Source organism: Salvia splendens, chromosome 4 (assembly GCF_004379255.2).
Source record: "Salvia splendens isolate huo1 chromosome 4, SspV2, whole genome shotgun sequence".
Classification (NCBI taxonomy): Eukaryota; Viridiplantae; Streptophyta; class Magnoliopsida; order Lamiales; family Lamiaceae; genus Salvia; species Salvia splendens.
Genome location: NC_056035.1, coordinates 34,470,405 through 34,488,090, shown reverse-complemented (window position 1 = coordinate 34,488,090; position 17,686 = coordinate 34,470,405). Strand labels below are relative to the sequence as shown.

General features: G+C 38.0%; 4 protein-coding genes across 7 annotated transcripts; 2 read left to right on the top strand and 2 right to left on the bottom strand.

The window, feature by feature from the left end:
- Positions 1 to 1,807: 1,807 nt before the first annotated feature.
- Positions 1,808 to 2,951, bottom strand: LOC121801039. Its single transcript, XM_042200510.1, has 2 exons — positions 2,337 to 2,951; positions 1,808 to 2,257 (listed from the first exon to the last, which is right to left on the bottom strand). Exons 1-2 carry the CDS (start codon positions 2,949 to 2,951, stop codon positions 1,808 to 1,810), a joined length of 1,065 nt encoding a protein of 354 aa, XP_042056444.1.
- A 4,294-nt stretch (positions 2,952 to 7,245) lies between these two features.
- On the top strand, positions 7,246 to 10,229 carry LOC121799610 (superoxide dismutase [Cu-Zn]-like). 3 transcript variants are annotated; one of them, XM_042199019.1, is made up of 8 exons: positions 7,246 to 7,403; positions 8,123 to 8,217; positions 8,302 to 8,403; positions 8,520 to 8,615; positions 8,945 to 8,976; positions 9,065 to 9,140; positions 9,573 to 9,626; positions 10,008 to 10,229. In XM_042199019.1, exons 2-8 carry the CDS (start codon positions 8,142 to 8,144, stop codon positions 10,028 to 10,030), a joined length of 459 nt encoding a protein of 152 aa, XP_042054953.1. In that variant the 5' UTR covers positions 7,246 to 7,403; positions 8,123 to 8,141; the 3' UTR covers positions 10,031 to 10,229. The 3 variants fall into 3 exon arrangements, with proteins under 3 accessions (XP_042054953.1, XP_042054954.1, XP_042054955.1); XM_042199020.1 differs by having other exon boundaries at positions 7,298 to 7,443; XM_042199021.1 differs by having other exon boundaries at positions 7,304 to 7,504.
- Positions 10,230 to 11,093: 864 nt separating this feature from the next.
- Positions 11,094 to 13,705, top strand: LOC121799608 (pentatricopeptide repeat-containing protein At2g36980, mitochondrial). The gene is made up of 2 exons (XM_042199015.1): positions 11,094 to 13,214; positions 13,564 to 13,705. The coding sequence occupies exon 1, from the start codon at positions 11,258 to 11,260 to the stop codon at positions 13,139 to 13,141; it is 1,884 nt and encodes a 627-aa protein (XP_042054949.1). The 5' UTR covers positions 11,094 to 11,257; the 3' UTR covers positions 13,142 to 13,214; positions 13,564 to 13,705.
- On the bottom strand, positions 13,346 to 17,203 carry LOC121799609. 2 transcript variants are annotated; one of them, XM_042199017.1, is made up of 8 exons: positions 16,973 to 17,203; positions 15,762 to 16,097; positions 15,373 to 15,493; positions 14,940 to 15,234; positions 14,753 to 14,825; positions 14,474 to 14,564; positions 14,315 to 14,394; positions 13,346 to 13,777 (listed from the first exon to the last, which is right to left on the bottom strand). In XM_042199017.1, exons 1-8 carry the CDS (start codon positions 17,057 to 17,059, stop codon positions 13,643 to 13,645), a joined length of 1,218 nt encoding a protein of 405 aa, XP_042054951.1. In that variant the 5' UTR covers positions 17,060 to 17,203; the 3' UTR covers positions 13,346 to 13,642. The 2 variants fall into 2 exon arrangements, with proteins under 2 accessions (XP_042054951.1, XP_042054952.1); XM_042199018.1 differs by lacking the exon at positions 15,762 to 16,097.
- Between the last annotated feature and the right edge of the window lie 483 nt (positions 17,204 to 17,686).

Below are 17,686 nucleotides of genomic sequence, written 5' to 3'. Positions count from 1 at the left end.
CCCTTAATGTTTAGCAAATTTACTGAGAATGCCATTATTTACACTTAAAAAAAAAAATGCAAACCCATTAGGGTTTGCAGTTAACCCCTCATTCTCGATTAATCTCACCCACTCTCAACTCTCTCTCTCACTGTCGGCCCTCTCTCTCATGAATCCTCTCCCCCTCCGCCTCAATCAGTCTCCCCTCCGCCTCCCTCCGACGCGATGGACACCGTCGTGACTGAAACACCGTCGGACTGGGTAGATTACGACGCAAGTTGTCCTCGGTCTGTGGTTCATGGTGTTCCACCGTTCATAGGCGACGACGGGGCTGAAGGGCCGACACCTCCCGATCTGGTCCTTTACGGATCTGAAACTGAAGCTCCGTCCGAGGGATTCTACGTTTCTGAAACCCTAGATCCGTCCCCATTTGAAGTCGGATCTGAAACTGAAGCGCCGGTTAAGGGTTTCGACGGATCTGAAACTCAGCCTCCGTCCGATGGCTTCTACGTTTCTGACAGTCTATCTCCGTCCCCATTAACCTCCGGCTCTGAAACCGAAGATCCGGATAAGGGTTTTGACGGATATGAAACTCAGCCTCCGGCCGAGGGCTTCTACGTTTCTGACACTCTATCTCCGTCCCCATTAACCTCCAGCTCTGAAACCGAAGATCCGGATAAGGGTTTTGACGGATCTGAAACTCAGCCTCCGTTTGCCCCCTTTGACGGATCTGATACCAAGCCGCCTTCACGTTTTGTGAACTTGCTGGAAAGCGAATCACCTTCCATTGGTTTGGATGACATCGAGGAAGGAGCAATGTAGCCGGCAGTTGAGCCAAATAGAGAGTACACCGACAATGAAAAAACTATGTTATTAATCATGTTTCCTTGTATGAAGGATATCTTCTGATTTGTGAGTTTCTTTCTAATTCAGAGCCACCCCTTTTTAGGGTTTGGAGGCTTTTGACTTTAGGAAAATGCAGCCTATTTCTGATGTAATCTATGCTTATGTGCATTGCTCCATGTTAATGCGATATTGGTCCATGTTCATGTGATATTGAGGCTGGGGGAAATGTTGATGAGTGTGAATGTGATATTGGTCCATGTTTATGTGTATTGAGGCTGGGGGAAATGTTGATGACTGTGAATGTGATATTGGTCCATGTTTATGTGATATTGAGCCACCCCCTATGAAGGGTTTGGAGGCTGATTTGAAGTGGTATTGGTCCATGTTATGAGATATTCAGGCTGGGGGAAATGTTTATGACTACCTTGTGTGATATTGAGGCTGGGGGAAATGTTGATGAATGTGAATGTGTATTTGTGTGGCTGTTGTATTTATACTCTGATGTCCCTATGCATTTGTGTGGCTGTTGCAACTATCCTCTGATGTCCCTATGCATTGTGTTGTTGTTTGTATGCCCTAGGATGAACTCTTTGTGAGGGAAATGCAAAAAAAGCCACCCCCTATGAAGGGCTTGGAGGTTGATTTGAAGTGATAATACAAAAAATATTCACCAATTACTTACTAAGGTCTACAGTGATGATGTTTATACAAAATGCAGCCTATTTAACAAAAAAAGCCACCCCCTATGAAGGGTTTGGAGGCTGATGCCATGTGATGAAACTTTTCTGATGGCAGTAGCAAAAAATGCAGCCTATGCACAAAAAAAGAGTTTACATCTTAAACACAAACATATGTTGGTGCTTATACTGTAAACTCCAGCCCCTAAACTTATGTCTAGTACCCTAAAGCATGGTTAAGCCGCCCTATGTCATATGTGTCCCCAGTGTTGTTTCAGGCAGCTTTAGGTACTCCAAGCTCTCTCTCACCAAACCCTCTTCAACCTAAAGTTGTAAAGGCAGCCCTCTGTTCTGTGTAATCTGTCCTTGTTTAAATGAGGGATCTTGTAGTCATTCTTCCCTTGCACTTGTAATATTGCTGTCAAACAGCTTTGCAATGTGATGAATACTCTATTCAGAGTCTGTGGTGAGAGTTCTTCAAATGAGGTAAACACATTCCTAAGCAAGTCATCTACACTTGTGGTCATCTTGTCATCTTGAAGTGACTGTATTGCCCTGAAATACCCAAGGTCTAACACATTTGTGTCGGGGGAGTTGGGTGGTTGGCTAATTAGATGGAATTCAAACCCATCAGTATTAGCAAGTGACTTAAACTGTTGATCAGCAGCTCTAAGGTGAGGTTTGACATTATCTTGCTGTATGAAAATCTTCTTGCTTGCATTGGCTGGCCATTTGGCCTTGATTGTTGGTATAATCTAGCAATGATATGTGTATGTGACTAAGTGATGACATGATTAATGTCTGATAGCTTTATTAACAGAAAAATAGGCATACCTGGCTTAGGAGACAAGCTGTCATGACTTCCTTGGTAATTGATTGAATAGGCTTTGTCTCAAGTGTCCATTTTGGCCTGTTCTTTGAACTTCTTTGGGCTGGTATTTGTTCTGTGAATGGGAATAAGCCTATTTTACCATCGAATATGATTTCTCCATCAGGCCCACAAAGTGGCCTACTGACAACAGCCATGAACATCACTTTAGTGATGAATCTCTTGGACTTACAGGACCTGTATGGCACATCTTCATCCGGCAAAAGGTAGTATCTATCTGATGTCTTTGTCATGTAGAACCATTTCTCGTCAATATGAACAATGTTGTGCATTGAATGGTAAAGAAGTTTACCTTCAGCTAGTGTTGGCTGAATATGAGAAAGACACCATTTCATCCTTGCAATTTTGTTGGTTTCAGTAAGTGTAGGCTTGATAGCACTTGTGCGAGGTTTCAACTGATTACTCTTAAGAAATCTACCAATTGTTGTATTGCTTACTTCCATCTTAGAAGCAACCTTCCTTATGGTTGATCTCTCAAGCATGGACAGGTTTCTAAACTTGTCTTCATCTAACATAAGTTTATCTTTGTGTTGATATCCTGTTGCTTTGCCTTGCATCATGACAGGTTCCCCTCTGTCCATCTGCTGCTTACTGATGTGCCAAATTCTCTCTGCTGTCCTTTTGTGGATGTTGAATCTTTTGGCTGCCTCTGCAGAAGAACCTCTTGGCAGCACTCCAGCCGTACTTCGCTGTAGAAGAAACTGCTCAATGAGGTTTTTTGTTGGCTAGTCAATGCTAATGTAGGCCGCTGCCATCCACCCTGCCCCTGCTGCTCCTGATCAGGGTCCAACACCCGGACCACCACATTCTCCATTACCCAGTGATGAAAATTTTCTGAGGGTATAATACAAAACCAATAGCTTTTCATTTTTTTGTTTTGGTTGGTGGAAGTAACTGAAGAGTAGAAATGGGTGAATTTATAGGAGTTGGTGAACACTTTGAAATTCCTTGTACATTTTCCCTCCTTGCTTGTAAAAATTCCCTCCACTAAATGAAATTGGCTTTCCCTCTCTATTTTTGGGAGGAAGTTGAATTACAGTGCAACGTGCCCTCTCTATTTCCATCCTTGCTTTAATTTTTGCAATTACAGCGCAACTTGCACCTTTTTTTCCATTCAATTTTGGGGCAGTTAACATTGACTTTAGTTAATGACTACACAATTAAATTTAATTGAATTGTTTGAGGCAGTGAACATTGAATTTAAATTGAACATTAAATTTAAATTGAACATTGAATTGATTCAATTAAATTTATTACACCAAAAGTCAAAGAGGTCCCACATTCCACTACCTCCATTTACTACACCAACCATTCAAACACTTCCTTAAAATCTGTGCCGAGTCAAACAACGACTCCTAATCGGGGATGGAGGGAGTAATATTTTAAATATCAGTTTCAAAATAATTATTGTATCATTTAATTAAATGTGAAATATTTTTTATTTTGTGTATTATTGATTCGGATTTTATTGCAAAAATAACTTCACTTTTCCATACTTTTGTTTCTCAATGAATTTCCTACATGATATAACTAGCAGTATACTGTTACCACTAACTAGAAACAGAGGTATATAAGAATTTTTTTTTGTACAAATACTGACAAAACTTTAATCACGTATGAAGTACCAGAACTTATTAGGAAATCAGATAAGAAGCTGCTAACAGAAATGTAACAGAATTCATATGTCAGCGAATTTAGGGATTGCCAAAAATGCCCTTCAAGCTATTTGGGCATTTTCGTCCAAAAAATGGCTAAAAAAGCTTCATTCATGATTATATTTAACGTTAGGGTCTTTCGACGCTATTTTTTTTTGTTAGGGGTCACTGGTGCAAGAAGTCAAAAAGTTAGGGATATTTGGTGCAATTCACTCTTCTTGATATAATAATTCTACATAAGAAACCTATAAAATCTATGTATAACATGTATGACAATTCCGAAGAGGCCATTGCTCGCTCAAAAGTAGGAGGCAGCTCGTAAAGACGTGGAACGTGTTGTTCGCCTATAAATTTCAAGAGTTTGCAATTCGCCGTGCTTCTATGCGCGAAGAACAAATTCATGCTCTGTCCCAAGAAGACCTTATTGAAGAATTTTGGACATATTAACATTTTCAATGTAATAAGAGTAAGACGTGGAGCTTGCTTGAAGAGAGGAAAAACAGAAAAAAATAAAAAAATGAAAAAGAGTACCAAACATGTAAAGGAGAGGTACATTTAATTTATTATTTTGCCAAGGGAGAGAAAATTTCATAGAGCCACCAATTACTGGATATACTAAGGGTGTCCACTATAAGACGGACACCCCAATAGCCCCACCCCCGTTTTTGTCCATAGCCCCAGTTTTTTTATCCATAGTCCCAAAATTTTGTTTTCGCCACTATGGTGGATACTTCAAATAGCCCCAATCAATTTTATTTTAAAATGTTTTTAGTTTCAATCCAGTATAATTAGATAGTGAATGGAGGGAATGTGTGAAAATGGTCAAAAAATAGATGGTGGAGAGTGGTATTTATAGAGGTAATTAAAAAAAAATTAAAAATTCGACTGAGGACCGCCGGCGCGCCGATCGCCGGCTACTATGGCTGGCGCGTCTATAGGAGCAGATAAAGGATGCCCGGTGCGTCCTCGCCCTCGTTTCGCCTATTCGTCGTCCGCCGCCTACCGCCCCCATTTCCTCGTCCGCCCCGGGGGCGGACATCTCCTTCACTATAAACCGCTCCGGGACCGTCCCCGCCGGGGCTATAGGCGCGGCGATCCCATAGTGGATGCTCTAAATATACGTATTTTTGGCAATTTTTTTTATATTGGAATTAGTCCGGGGCTAGATAGGGAATTAATTTATTTTAGTGTAGACCATAGCGTCAGTCGATATTGGAGAGGATACTGTTGGCTATTTTGAAATAATTTTTTATCGAAAGAATGTGGCAAGTAAAATGGGGAGTGAAGAGTAGTGAGATCCAAATCAAAATTAAATTCAAAGAGAGTGTTCGCCGGTAACCAATTGCTTCCTCGTGGCAGGTTTTGCTAGTCAAAACCCGCAAGCCCACGCGCAGCTGATATCCACTCCTTATTAAACAATGCTTTTAAATATAAAAATGTATTTTGTTCATGAAAATTTTCATGCTTATTCGAATGTAATGGAGTATCAATTATAATTAAATTCAGTAACAGTTTATTATTTATCAATTACAATTTATTAATCACAACAAAATTTATACATCATTCATCAACATCAGAGTAAGTACGTCTATTCGATCATATATACAGTACATAGCATGATATCTTGAAAAAAAACAATATGTTAATCTTTCTAAATACTACTCCTAGTAGTAAAATAGTTTTGGTTGGATTATATTAATTTCATTTCAAAAATAAATGCTAAAAATAGATGATAACGATTATCAAATACTCATTCTATACCTAAAAATAGGTCTCTTTTGCAATTTCAATCTGTCTATTAAAATTATTCTCTTTCTCTTTCATACATTATCAATTTCGCATTAAAATTCTAAAGTTTCTAATTTTGGGGGAGGGAATATTTGAAGTGGTTGTGATTTTAGTTGGAGCGAGACACTAATGTTCGCTTATACCTGAAATGTGATCCGCTTTTTATAGGATTTTCGGATAAAGGTATCTCATATGTGAACAATACTCCCTCTACTCCATTTTAAGTGGATCATTTTCTATTCGACACAAAATTTTGTGTAGTTTTATTTTATGACTTGAGTGGAGAAGGATTAAAGTAAAGATGATGATATTTCTATTTTAAGAGACGTGTCACTTCAATGGGATGGATAGATTACAATATAGCTTATACTAATTTTAAAAATCAAAGAAATACATTTTGGATTATCGACCTTAATTTAAATTTAAATACGATCCATAAATTTGAATTATGAACAAGTAGGAGTAGTAAATAACTAAATATAGATAGTAAACAAAGGTGGTGTTCGGTTTAATAGATTAAATAGTAGTGAGATACAATATATGATAAAATAATATGGGCCTTGTCTAGGACTATATTAGTATTGACTTTATCATATTGTTTGGTTGCTAGATTATATCTAAGATTATTCTAGTAATGTGTTTGCTTGAGGAGATTAATATTAATTTAGTTTATAAATTATAAAAATAGCAAGTTTAATTATTTTATTAACTAATGATATACATTTATTACAGTGGTATTTAATAAAATTAAATATTAATTAAAATTTAAATTATTGTAAAGAAAAAAAATTGTGCGCTCCACAACCCCACTAAAGAAAAACATCCATTAGCCCAAAATATGCCTATAAAATCATTTTGTACAAACAAAAATAGAGAGAAATATATGTATGCCTATATAGTGAGAGAAAGATGTGGATTTTAGTGAAAAGTTTAAATTTCTCTCTCTTCTCTGCGCACAGAAACAAAAAGTTGTTTTCTCCCTTCTCATATCTAATTCAGCGGCGGCGCCATGTGAGGAAGTGAGTGGGGGAGGAAGATAAAAAGATAGGTCCGACTAATATTGTCGGAGGGGTAAGGGTCAAATGGCTTGTCATGGGATAACACTCAGAAACATCACTGTGGAGGCGGGCCGAGACGGGCCTAGATACTTTTGTCATGGGCCGAGTTGTGCGGGAAAAGCAATCCGAACGATAGATTAGTGGGTATCAATGTTTTAAAAACCGGACCGGCAAACGAACCGACGACGTTACTGGTTCACGATTTAACCGGTCCAACCGATCGAACCGGCCAGTCCGGTCCGGTTTTTAAAACATTGGTGGGTATGGATAGAAGCATGGCGCGTGAAGTAAGATGGGGGTTACAATTTACAAATAGAATCGGCACATTAATTGATGACCATACATTGGTCATTATTGACTTCAAATTAAAATGACGGTATTTTAAATCGAATTAAATACGTAATTTTATGGTCTTCACCTACCCGCTCTCTGAATTTTAACTAGAATCTTCCATTTCTCAGTCTCGCTCTCAGATTCTCAGCTCTATTACTTCAATCAGGGGTGTTCTGAGGTAAAATTTATTCAATACCAAACTAGAAGAAATCTGTCAGGTGTTTCATCCATTTTCATTACTGTTTATCAATCCATTGTTCGGATTTTTTTAATTAAAACGTGAGTTTGACTTGATCTGTTGTTTATTTTCTGCTTATCATTCAATCTATTTTTGATCTGGCCAGGGTCTGACTATGCTAGTTCGTTTTTACTCCTTTTGTTTGTCGTTTGTTGTATGTAGGTTGGTTTAGTTTTCAGCACGTCCTCCTATTTGTGTGATTCACTCTGAGTTTTCAATTGTATATGGATGGTGGAATAATCTGGATCTTTCATCTTATGGCTCAGTATTTATGTATTCGAGTCTGGTTTATATTTTGCTTAGTCTGGATTGCCTGGAATTGATTCTTTCTGTTTAATTGAAGTTGGCAACAAATAAACAAATTTTAATGTATGAAATGAAGTTCTTAAGAGTAGCGAGATATTTTCTTAGTTTTAACACCTGAAAGGTGCTATAAGTGTTAGCAATAGATTTATCGTCTTTCATAGCCTGGGGTTGATCTTTTCTGAGGCATTTGGTGACATTTCTATGTCAGATAACCAATCTGATCTGAATCTTCTCTACTTTTCGCTATGTTTTGTGATATGCTCTCTATTGACCATTTAACTGGATGCTTGGTATTGTGATGATATTTTCTTTTGCACAAGATGGATTGAGGTGTTTCCTTCTGAATTTTGTAGATCACACAAGTAGATAATCATGGTGAAGGCTGTCGTAGTTCTTAACAGCAGCGAGGGTGTTAGCGGCACGGTCAGCTTCACCCAGGAGGGAGATGGTATTTATCATTGTCATGTAATCAGTTGATGTAACTACATGTTTGTGTTATAGATGCTTAGTTTCTTTTTTCTTTTCTGTTCAGGCCCAACTACTGTCACCGGAAACCTTTCTGGCCTTAAGCCCGGACTTCATGGCTTTCACGTGCATGCCCTTGGTGACACCACCAATGGTTGCATGTCGACTGGTAATTTTTTGCACTATTTGTGATGGCTCTATTGTACATTAAATAAATTTATAATTTTTTTTATCACTTGCCAAAAATTGTTTGATTGAAATTGGTCACGTGTATCCAAATCTTAGGTCCTCACTTCAATCCTAATGGCAAAGAGCATGGTGCTCCCGAGGATGAGGTTCGCCATGCTGGTGATCTTGGGAATATCACAGCTGGAGAAGATGGTATTAACCCATGATTTTTCTTGAAAAGTCTTTAATGCTATCTTTCTTAGGTATCCATGTTAACTTTAGTGCTTATTCACTAGACTGTCTCACATTGGTAAGAGTAATAAGTTCCTGATCTCCAAACTTAGTGACACTTGTTAATTGTTACTATGGATTATAACATATTTTATTGATAAAACAACTTGAAAGCCACATCTATTTTGATTTTGCCATTTTCTCTTTCTTGATTTGCTTGGGCTCTTTGATGCTATGATTTATTGTGAATCTGACATTTTGTAATCTCGAACCCACTCTGACTCCAACACCCTTCTGATATCTTGTTTCAGGCACTGCATCTTTCACCATTGTTGACAAGCAGGTGTTTTTCTTCCCCACAATATCTTATAAATACCTAAGATTATATTGTTGCTCAAGTGTATTAAGATTCCTGTTATTTTTTCTGTCAGATCCCTCTGAGTGGACCACATTCCATCATTGGAAGAGCAGTTGTTGTTCATGGTGATCCTGATGATCTTGGAAAGGGTATGCGTTTCTGCTACTTTCTGTTCTTAGTAATTTGCTAGAAGTTGACATGTTCTTTAATAAAGGAAACATGAAGTGTACACTTAAAGCTATCCAATCCTCTCATCCTCCTGGATGGGACTTACTGGAGTACAAAAACCATTTGTTAACATAGTTCTGTGTGGGACATCATTGTAAGCATTAACTTGTTATTCTTGCTACAAATCTGAACACAATCGCATGAAGTTAATTTGAGTAATTTTTGCTCTCCAATTGATGACTCTACCCTACCCACTGATGTAGCATTGTAAGCTGTAACTGTATTCCTGTTGAGCCACTAGTATAGCACCACAGGGTCCACTAGTATTTTCCTTTGGTTATTTTTATGCCCCCATAATCCCATTTCTGTCTAACTATATCCTATCTCCTTACTTTGTCACTATGTTATCTCAGGTGGACATGAATTGAGCAAGAGCACTGGCAATGCTGGTGGTAGAATTGCTTGTGGTAAGTGTAATCATCTTTCTGCACTAATCAACAAGAATAGTCATTTGTGACAGATAGATAGATCAAACCACCTATTTCAAGGTTAAATGCATCCACACGTCAAAGTCAAAGTATTCAATAATGAGCCAGTTATTTTTCGCTCAACCAACTGTTGCAGAATGAGTAGATCCTTGGTATTGTCACCATTTGAATTGTGTGTGTAGTTCGTTCCACCCCAACAAACAGATAACTTCAAAACTGCTTGGTGCAAAAGCCAATGACAGTTCCACCCCAATAAACAGATAACTTCAAAACTGCTTAGTGCAAAAGCCAATGACAAAAATGGATTCTGATGAAGAAGCATAAGGCATTCATCCACTAATTTTGTTTGTTTTGTTGCAGGTATTATTGGCCTTCAGGGCTGAGCAAACTTGGTTGTGCACTCTACTTAATCATGGCTTGCACTGCGTTTCCTGCATTTACTTGTTAGAATTACCCTATATCATTTCCAATTTCCTAATAAAAGTTCCTTGTTGAATTGGACTACATTTCCATCGTTTGTGTTTTGTACTTAAATTTAAGCAAGAAATTAGAGTGGCGTATAAAAAAGTTGTGTTCACTGCATATTGTGGATTAGCACATATCAATTGCTTTCTTCAGTAGTACTACTATATTTTGATCGGGATGGAGATGGTGTAAGTATCGAGAGTAATATTTTTGTGGGTCTTTTAACTCAGAATGACTGATAGCTGGTCCGAGGCACCATAGACTCAACTTTAGATATTTGGTCTTGGGCATTATCCACTATTCGTTGGGCCAATTCACACCCACACAAGAAGACCATGACTTTAGATTTATATTGGACGATTCAACTAGTACACCTAAACATTGGTTAGATTAGATTGTGAATTCGTAAGATTTTAGTCTATATTCACCTATTAATCTATTTTAAGTTGTACTCCCTCTATCATGCGAATAATTTTCGCGTTTTTCTATTTTGGTCCGTCCGCGAATAGTAGTTCCGGTTCATAACTACCATGAATAGTAAAAAGAAAAGACCTCACATTCCATCAATTTATTTCATTTACATATCATTTAAAACTAATATATAAAACTAAGATTCATATTCTACTCATTTTCTTACACTCATTTTTTTAACATTTCTTATAATCCGTGTCGGAAAGAAATGAAACTCCTGTTCACGGATGGATGGAGTAAATGATTGCAAATTTGGAAATGTGAATTTAAAAACATCAACAATTTGAAGATTTTTTCTATAATCACAATTAATCTATTTTAAGATGTAAATTATATCAGATTTGGAATTGTTAATTTAAACAAATGATTGCAAATTTGTAATTGTGAATTTAAACAAATGATTGCAAATTTGTAATTGTGAATTTAAACAAATCAACAATTCGAAAATAAAAAAAGTTATCATCCCAACGCGAAGTTATTACAAATAGAGCCTAATTCATGTCCGAGTAATACCTTACGGTAAATATGAGAACCTAAATGAAAAAATATTCAGGTTCAGTAATGGATTTTAAGTTCATCAACCAAGAGCATTTACATGGTTTCACTCCTGTAACTTCAAGAATTCCAACAGTTCCCGAAATATTTTCATGGATTGACCTCTAAATTCAGGTTCAATGCGCTCACACTTGGTTGAAGTCACTTCCAAGATTACGGCCATGGCGAAATCAGGCAACATATCGCGCGCTCGCAAACTGTTCGATGAATTGCCCGACAGAGATACCATTGCATGGAACGCAATGGTGAGCGGATATTTGCATCTGGGCCTCTACCAAGAAGCTCGATCGTTATTTAATTCCATGAGATCGAGCAATGTGAAGCCCGATCACTTCACGGGCACTGCAGTGCTAAGCACATGTGCCGCGTTGAAAGATAACAAATCCGGCCAAATGATTCATGCTCTTGTCGTTGTTTCAGGGTGCAATCTGTTCATGCCTGTGAATAATGCACTTATCGATATGTACGGGAAATGCCTAAGAGCTCGAGAGGCTAATGCAGTGTTTTCAGAGATGGGGCGTAGGAATGAGGTCTCGTGGTGCTCGTTGCTCTTTGCTTATTCGAATGCCGGTCTTCTTGAAGAATCACACAGTGTTTTTCATGATATGCCGGTAAAAGTGGTTATAGCGTGGAATACTATCATTGCTGGTTATGCAAAGTGGGGTGAACTACAATGGTGTTTGTGTTTCTTCAAGATGATGTTAGAGGACTCTTTCAGGCCTGATCAGTGGACTTTGAGCGCAGTTTTAAATGCTTGCGCTGTAACAAGTGAGCCGTGTTATGGTCATATGCTGCACGGATTTATCATAAAAAGTGGATGGAGTTCTGCAGTGGAGGTTAACAATTCGGCTCTTAGTTTCTATACCAACTTCGGTGAAAAACATGAGGTTCTTGAAGTAGTCCGGGCTGTGGGGATGTGTAGTGATGTTTCGTGGAATGCAATTATCGATGCTTATATGAAGATAGGTGATCTTCAAGAAGCTCATCTTGTGTTTCAGCGTATGCCTGAAAAGAATCTTATCTCATGGACATCAATGATCACTGGATACATGAGAAACGGGCGTGGAGAGTGTGCTTTAACCTATTTTATTGATATGATGAGGAATCGGATCAGGCCAGATGATATTGCAGTAGGAGCTACTTTACATGCTTGCTCGAACTTGGCAACGCTAGGCCATGGTAGAATGGTCCATGGCTGTGTAATTCGATATGGTTTTCATGCTCACGCATACGTTGGCAATGGCCTTGTGAACATGTACGGCAAATGTGGGGACATTTGCAGCTCGTACAGAGCTTTTGCTGATATTTCTGAAAAGGATTTGATCTCCTGGAACACGATGTTGTTTGCATTTGGATTGCACGGGCACTCTAGCGAAGCTCTAGGCGTTCTTGAAGAAATGGTGGCTTCTGGGATGAAGCCAGACAATATCACCTTCATAGGTTTATTGATGACTTGCAACCACTTGGGTTTGATTAATCAGGGCCTCTTCTTTTTCGAGTCAATGACTTCGCACTATGGCGTTTCTCCTGAAATCGAGCATGTGGCTTGTGTGGTGGATATGTTAGGAAGAGCCGGACAGTTGGAGAGAGCAAAAGAAATAGCAGATGAATATGCAGAGTCGAAGAATGTGAGTGTTGGCTCATTGGAGGCTCTTTTTGGGTCATACTCGTCTCAGGGTTGTGTTAAGATGGGTGCGGAGATAGCAGAACAGCTGCAGCTGGTGAAGCCCGGTGATGAGATGAGCTATGTGGTGCTGTCTAATATGTATTCAGCTAGCGGGCAGTGGAGACGAGCAGAGACTTTGAGGAAGGCAATGGCTGACCGCAGCATTAAGAAAATGCCCGGCTGCAGCTGGGTCGAAGTGAGGAATGAGGTTGCGGCTTTCGTTGCTGGGAGCAACTCTTGCTTGCGCAAGGAAGATGTGCATATGATGCTATCTGTTCTTGGATATGAAATGAGATTCCCCATATCTTTTCCTTCTATCTGGGATGGGATTACATAGCATTTCTTGCCACAAAAAAGACTCTTGAAATTCAGCTTTCTTTATCCTTTCAGAAAATCAGCAGACTCGAAAAGTAAGTTATGTCAGCTATTGATTTATCCCTTCAAGAAAACTAATTTCATTGCTCGACTGTGATTGCCTTCCATTTTACACACATTATATTCTAATTTCCTACATCACTATATACATATAAAGGGAAAAGAGTTATATGTAACTCAAATAATAACAGATAATATCAACTCCCTTTTGTTTATACAGCAACACAAAAAATGACAATACCACTTGCTACTACATGTAAAACTAATTTCAGTACAAATTTTCACTACCCTGTAGGCCACTTGATAGAGCGGAAAATCTCGAAGTTTCAGTATGCAATTGAGCTTCTGCAGTAACCCTCATTTAGCCTCTTCGTTTTACTGCAGGGCGACGTTCCTGATACATCATGCAGGGTACAAGGAAATACACGGCGTGTTTCTCTGATTTCATCTCTCTCGGCTGGTGTCACACTAGCTCGGAGGTCTGTGCTTCTCGAGACCACCACCAGCAAATCTGTATGTATATAGTGTGGAGGAGCATAGCCGTCCCAAGCCCTAAGAACGACGCGATCAAGATGGCGTAAATTGCTGACAAGTGAAGCTGCCAGATCAAGAACATGCCATCATGTACTAATTTTTCCGGGGGGATAAAATACTTCATATACAGGATTAATTGGTTTATAATACACGAACTTTGCCTTGATTTTGGTTTTTGCACACAACTTTTGGATCTTCTTCTCAGATACACAAACTTTACATTGTTTGCAATTTTTTTCTTGATTTCACTTTCCAGACAAATTAAATGTGGGAAATGTGCCCATGCTTTCTAGCTGCCAAGTCAGCTTCAATCTCGCCGGAAAGTGAAATCATGAGAAATTTTCAAACAATATAAAAGTCTGTGAATTCAAGAACAAAATATAACAAATCGGTGCATAACCAAATTCTGGGCAACTTCGTGAATTATAAACCAATTAGCCATTTTATATAAGCCTATGCAAATGACTCAGTTTCATAAACCACCATTCTGTTACAAATCCTAAGTTCCGTGATTCATAACGAAACTATTGCTTGAAAAATAAATACCCAAGAAGTTAGAAACTTAGAAGTAGAAAAAAAGCAAAATTTGAGTGATTCTCACCAAATTGTAGAAAATGTGGAGAATCAAGGCCACAAGAGCAAATTCAAGCCCCGCATAAGTCCATGCATGCTCTTTTAGTGCTGCATAAGAAATAAACTATGTTTGGATCCATATTCTCCCACACAAAAAAAAACAGTTTGAGCTTTATCGAGCACAAACCAAGAACCACAGCAAAAATCGACGACGTAAGACCCAAGGTGAAAGCGAATGGAGCTGAAATCATAAGTGCTTGGCTTTTCATATCCTCGGTCTGCAGATAGAAAAACATCCCTCATTACTAAAATTACATGACTATGGGAGACGTTTATTGTGAGTTATAAAATTAGATCGACAATCATAGGATTGCGTGTTAAAGGTTCACATGCTCATGCATCCCCCCCCCTAAGCAATCGGAAAATGCAAAAATTTAAACTAGCATCTTATTGTCTAATATCTCACCAGTAGCTGCTCGAAGAAGAAGAAGTAGCATATCGTAGTAATCAACACGAGCACCACAAAATCTTGCCAGGCACTGAGTAAATACAGTTTCAGAAGTTGATCAATAACAAATTCAAGAAATCTGTAGAATGAAACATCAATATCCAGTGAAGTTCACTGTTTAGTTTAACTAACATAAAGAGATCACCTTATTGACTGATTTATGGGCATTTCTCCAGTCTCTCTTTGAGCAGGTGGAGCTACTCGAAGCAAAGTGACGGGTAGATTCACAACCTCGTTACGGCAGACATCACAGTATCTGTTACCTTTGATGCTAAACCATTGCATTGCACATTCTCGATGTAAAAGTCTGAGTGCTCCTTTACAAAGGCACTCCAGCTTGAATGTATCTCTTTCTTCACAGGTGTCCAAACAGATCCTGCACACCACTTCTTCTTCGGGAATCTCTTGCTCCTCGTGGACAGGAGCAGGGCTTAGTTGATCTATCTTGCAACAAGCAATACTCAGAGGTAAAAAAAACTCATGCAGCATGATAAATTACCAGGCTTATTACATTAGTATTGCATACACCTCGTCAATATATATTGGAGAACATAAAAAAAGATGAATGAATAACATACCGCTATTACTACGTGAAGCTTGATTTTCACCGGAGTTTGATGATAAAGATCTCACAATGAAGTAACTCCTCCTCCCTGGCACAGAGAGTGACCTCGACACAGCAACTCTAGCGGCAGCTTCCTGTGATAAGTTACAGAGTATGACATTTAGAAATAAATGCAAATGCAAATTCGTTGTATTGTAGTAGTCTGTGGCGACAGTCGCCTAACAATAAGGTAGGATAACAAATACTATTCATTAGTTTTAATGCAGCATAGATAGTAGAGAGAAACATAAATAAAAGGCAAATCTAGGCCTTAGACACACATGGCTCCACCAAAATTTCTATCACACAACAACAGGTTTTAACAAAATTGAATAAGTAAACAGAGTTGAGAGGCAAAAGTACATGTGATCTGTGTCTTTCACTGAGTGTCTTTGGCGACAAGTACGAGGCAGGTGTTACTGGAAGGGAAGCACACTTTTGCCAAGGCAAGATATTTGAAAAGGCGGGGCTCTCGGGGAGAGGTGCCTTAGAATCTGAACTGAGAAGAGGGCTTCTTTCACCCTCCAAAGGAGCTTTCTTCTTCTTAAAGCTGAGCGAGTGAAGGAAACCCTTGATACTGCGACTTTTGGAGAAAATACCCGGTCTTGGAGGTATTTGAAGAGTTAGGTGATCTGAACGCTGTGTACTTGGATCTAGATTAGCAGCTGTATTTGTAGAGTTTCTACTAACTGATTCAGCCTATGTGCAGAGGTAATCGCATTGTCAAAAAAAATGTTCGTATCATAAGCTAATACTATCATACAACTACAGAGTTTGGGGAACATAGAATGTGACTGAAAAAACAGCAGCCAGTCACCCTTTCCCTCTAAAAAATAAAGGGGCTGAAGGGAACTTCAGCAAGCAACAAAATCGAGGAAGACTCAATCATATTAACTACACAAGCCATACAAACTTAGAATACAGTAAGTCATCAAATATACATCAAAATACTGTAATTGGAGAGTTGAGAAAAATTGGGAATATGCAAATTATTCACAAAGTGGATATCTAGCACATCTTCCACATTAATTCAATTATACTATACCAACATTTTGTCTGTGCAACGAAGTGAATATATAACCCGAAGATGGGAAAAAAGCAATGACAAAGTTCTTGGTACTAAATAATTAGCACAATTACATTTTACAAGTTAGAGAAAAACATAAAATGAGAGGCAAGTATTGGATTTGAAACCAAGAGTACAACAATTACCAAATCACTCAAATAAGAGAAATACATGAGCAGAAGATTTCCTAAATTACTTAAACATCTAAAAAAAGTAACTACTGTTTCTGTTCTTGTTGCCTCTTGAGATGAATATGCATATTATAAGTAAGTACTATTTTGACTACTAAAACATGATAAGAAGCCAATTCAGCACCATACAGCAAGTTCTGTTTTTTCTTGTTTCTAATCTAGCTTTAGGGAGTAAAACCACTCACACACACACAGATAAAGTATTCTCTTTACAAATTATTTATTGTTTCAGCTACACTTGTTTTCTCAAGCAAGACAAGGCTACAAACTCCATCACCAGAAAAAAAACTCAACAGCGCATTAATTAGATGAACAACCTGTGATTCTAATCTTGGAAGGCTCTGAGTTAAAAGATGATCAGCAAATTGGTTGTTCACCTCACTACCTGCTCCTGAATTTTCCATACTGAACCACAAAAATGCAGACTTACACCGAGAAAGATCAAATTCTTCTCCCAAGAATCAACTTTTTTTTTTCCTGGAAATTTCGTGGGATCAAGTGTTTTCTAAGAGATGGATGAATGAATGATTACAAGGAGTGATGAGGTCAGTAGGGTGTCTCTAATTGCTTCGTATATTATCACCCTTATATTAAATGTTTATTACTCAATCTACCCTTATCAAGAAAACTAATTTTACCAATTATTTAAATAATATATGTCCCATAAAAATAAATGGATGCTAGGATTATGGAGTACTATTAATTAGTAAAATAGAAAAAGAGACAGTTAAAAAAAAGTGAATGAATTACTACTAGCGATAAATGAGACGGATTTTATTTTTACTAGAAAGGAAAAATATTATTAAAAATAGAGGACAACTATTTTGAACTAAAATAGAAAAAATGTCTCTTTTTTTTAATGAGATCGGATGAAATATATTTTAACATGTTAATTTTTGATAGAAATCCATGAATTTCATCTTAAAACCAATTGGTGGTAGGAGGAGAGGCTCATGAGACTTATATAGTGGATTAAGCTATTTGTGTACACCTCTGTGAGATATTATTATATTTATTTTTATGTTTCAATT

Coding starts and splice junctions, on each gene's coding strand:
- LOC121799610 (XM_042199019.1), top strand. CDS start 8,142: ATGGTGAAGGCTGTCGTAGTTCTTAACAGCAGCGAGGGTGTTAGCGGC. Junction 8,404..8,519: donor CAATGGTTGCATGTCGACTG/GTAATTTTTTGC, acceptor TCCAAATCTTAG/GTCCTCACTTCAATCCTAAT. Junction 8,977..9,064: donor TCACCATTGTTGACAAGCAG/GTGTTTTTCTTC, acceptor TTTTTCTGTCAG/ATCCCTCTGAGTGGACCACA.
- LOC121801039 (XM_042200510.1), bottom strand. CDS start 2,951: ATGATGCAAGGCAAAGCAACAGGATATCAACACAAAGATAAACTTATG. Junction 2,258..2,336: donor CAGCTTGTCTCCTAAGCCAG/GTATGCCTATTT, acceptor TATCATTGCTAG/ATTATACCAACAATCAAGGC.
- LOC121799609 (XM_042199017.1), bottom strand. CDS start 17,059: ATGGAAAATTCAGGAGCAGGTAGTGAGGTGAACAACCAATTTGCTGAT. Junction 14,826..14,939: donor CCCATAAATCAGTCAATAAG/GTGATCTCTTTA, acceptor GTATTTACTCAG/TGCCTGGCAAGATTTTGTGG. Junction 14,565..14,752: donor TCTTCTTCGAGCAGCTACTG/GTGAGATATTAG, acceptor TTCTATCTGCAG/ACCGAGGATATGAAAAGCCA.
- LOC121799608 (XM_042199015.1), top strand. CDS start 11,258: ATGCGCTCACACTTGGTTGAAGTCACTTCCAAGATTACGGCCATGGCG.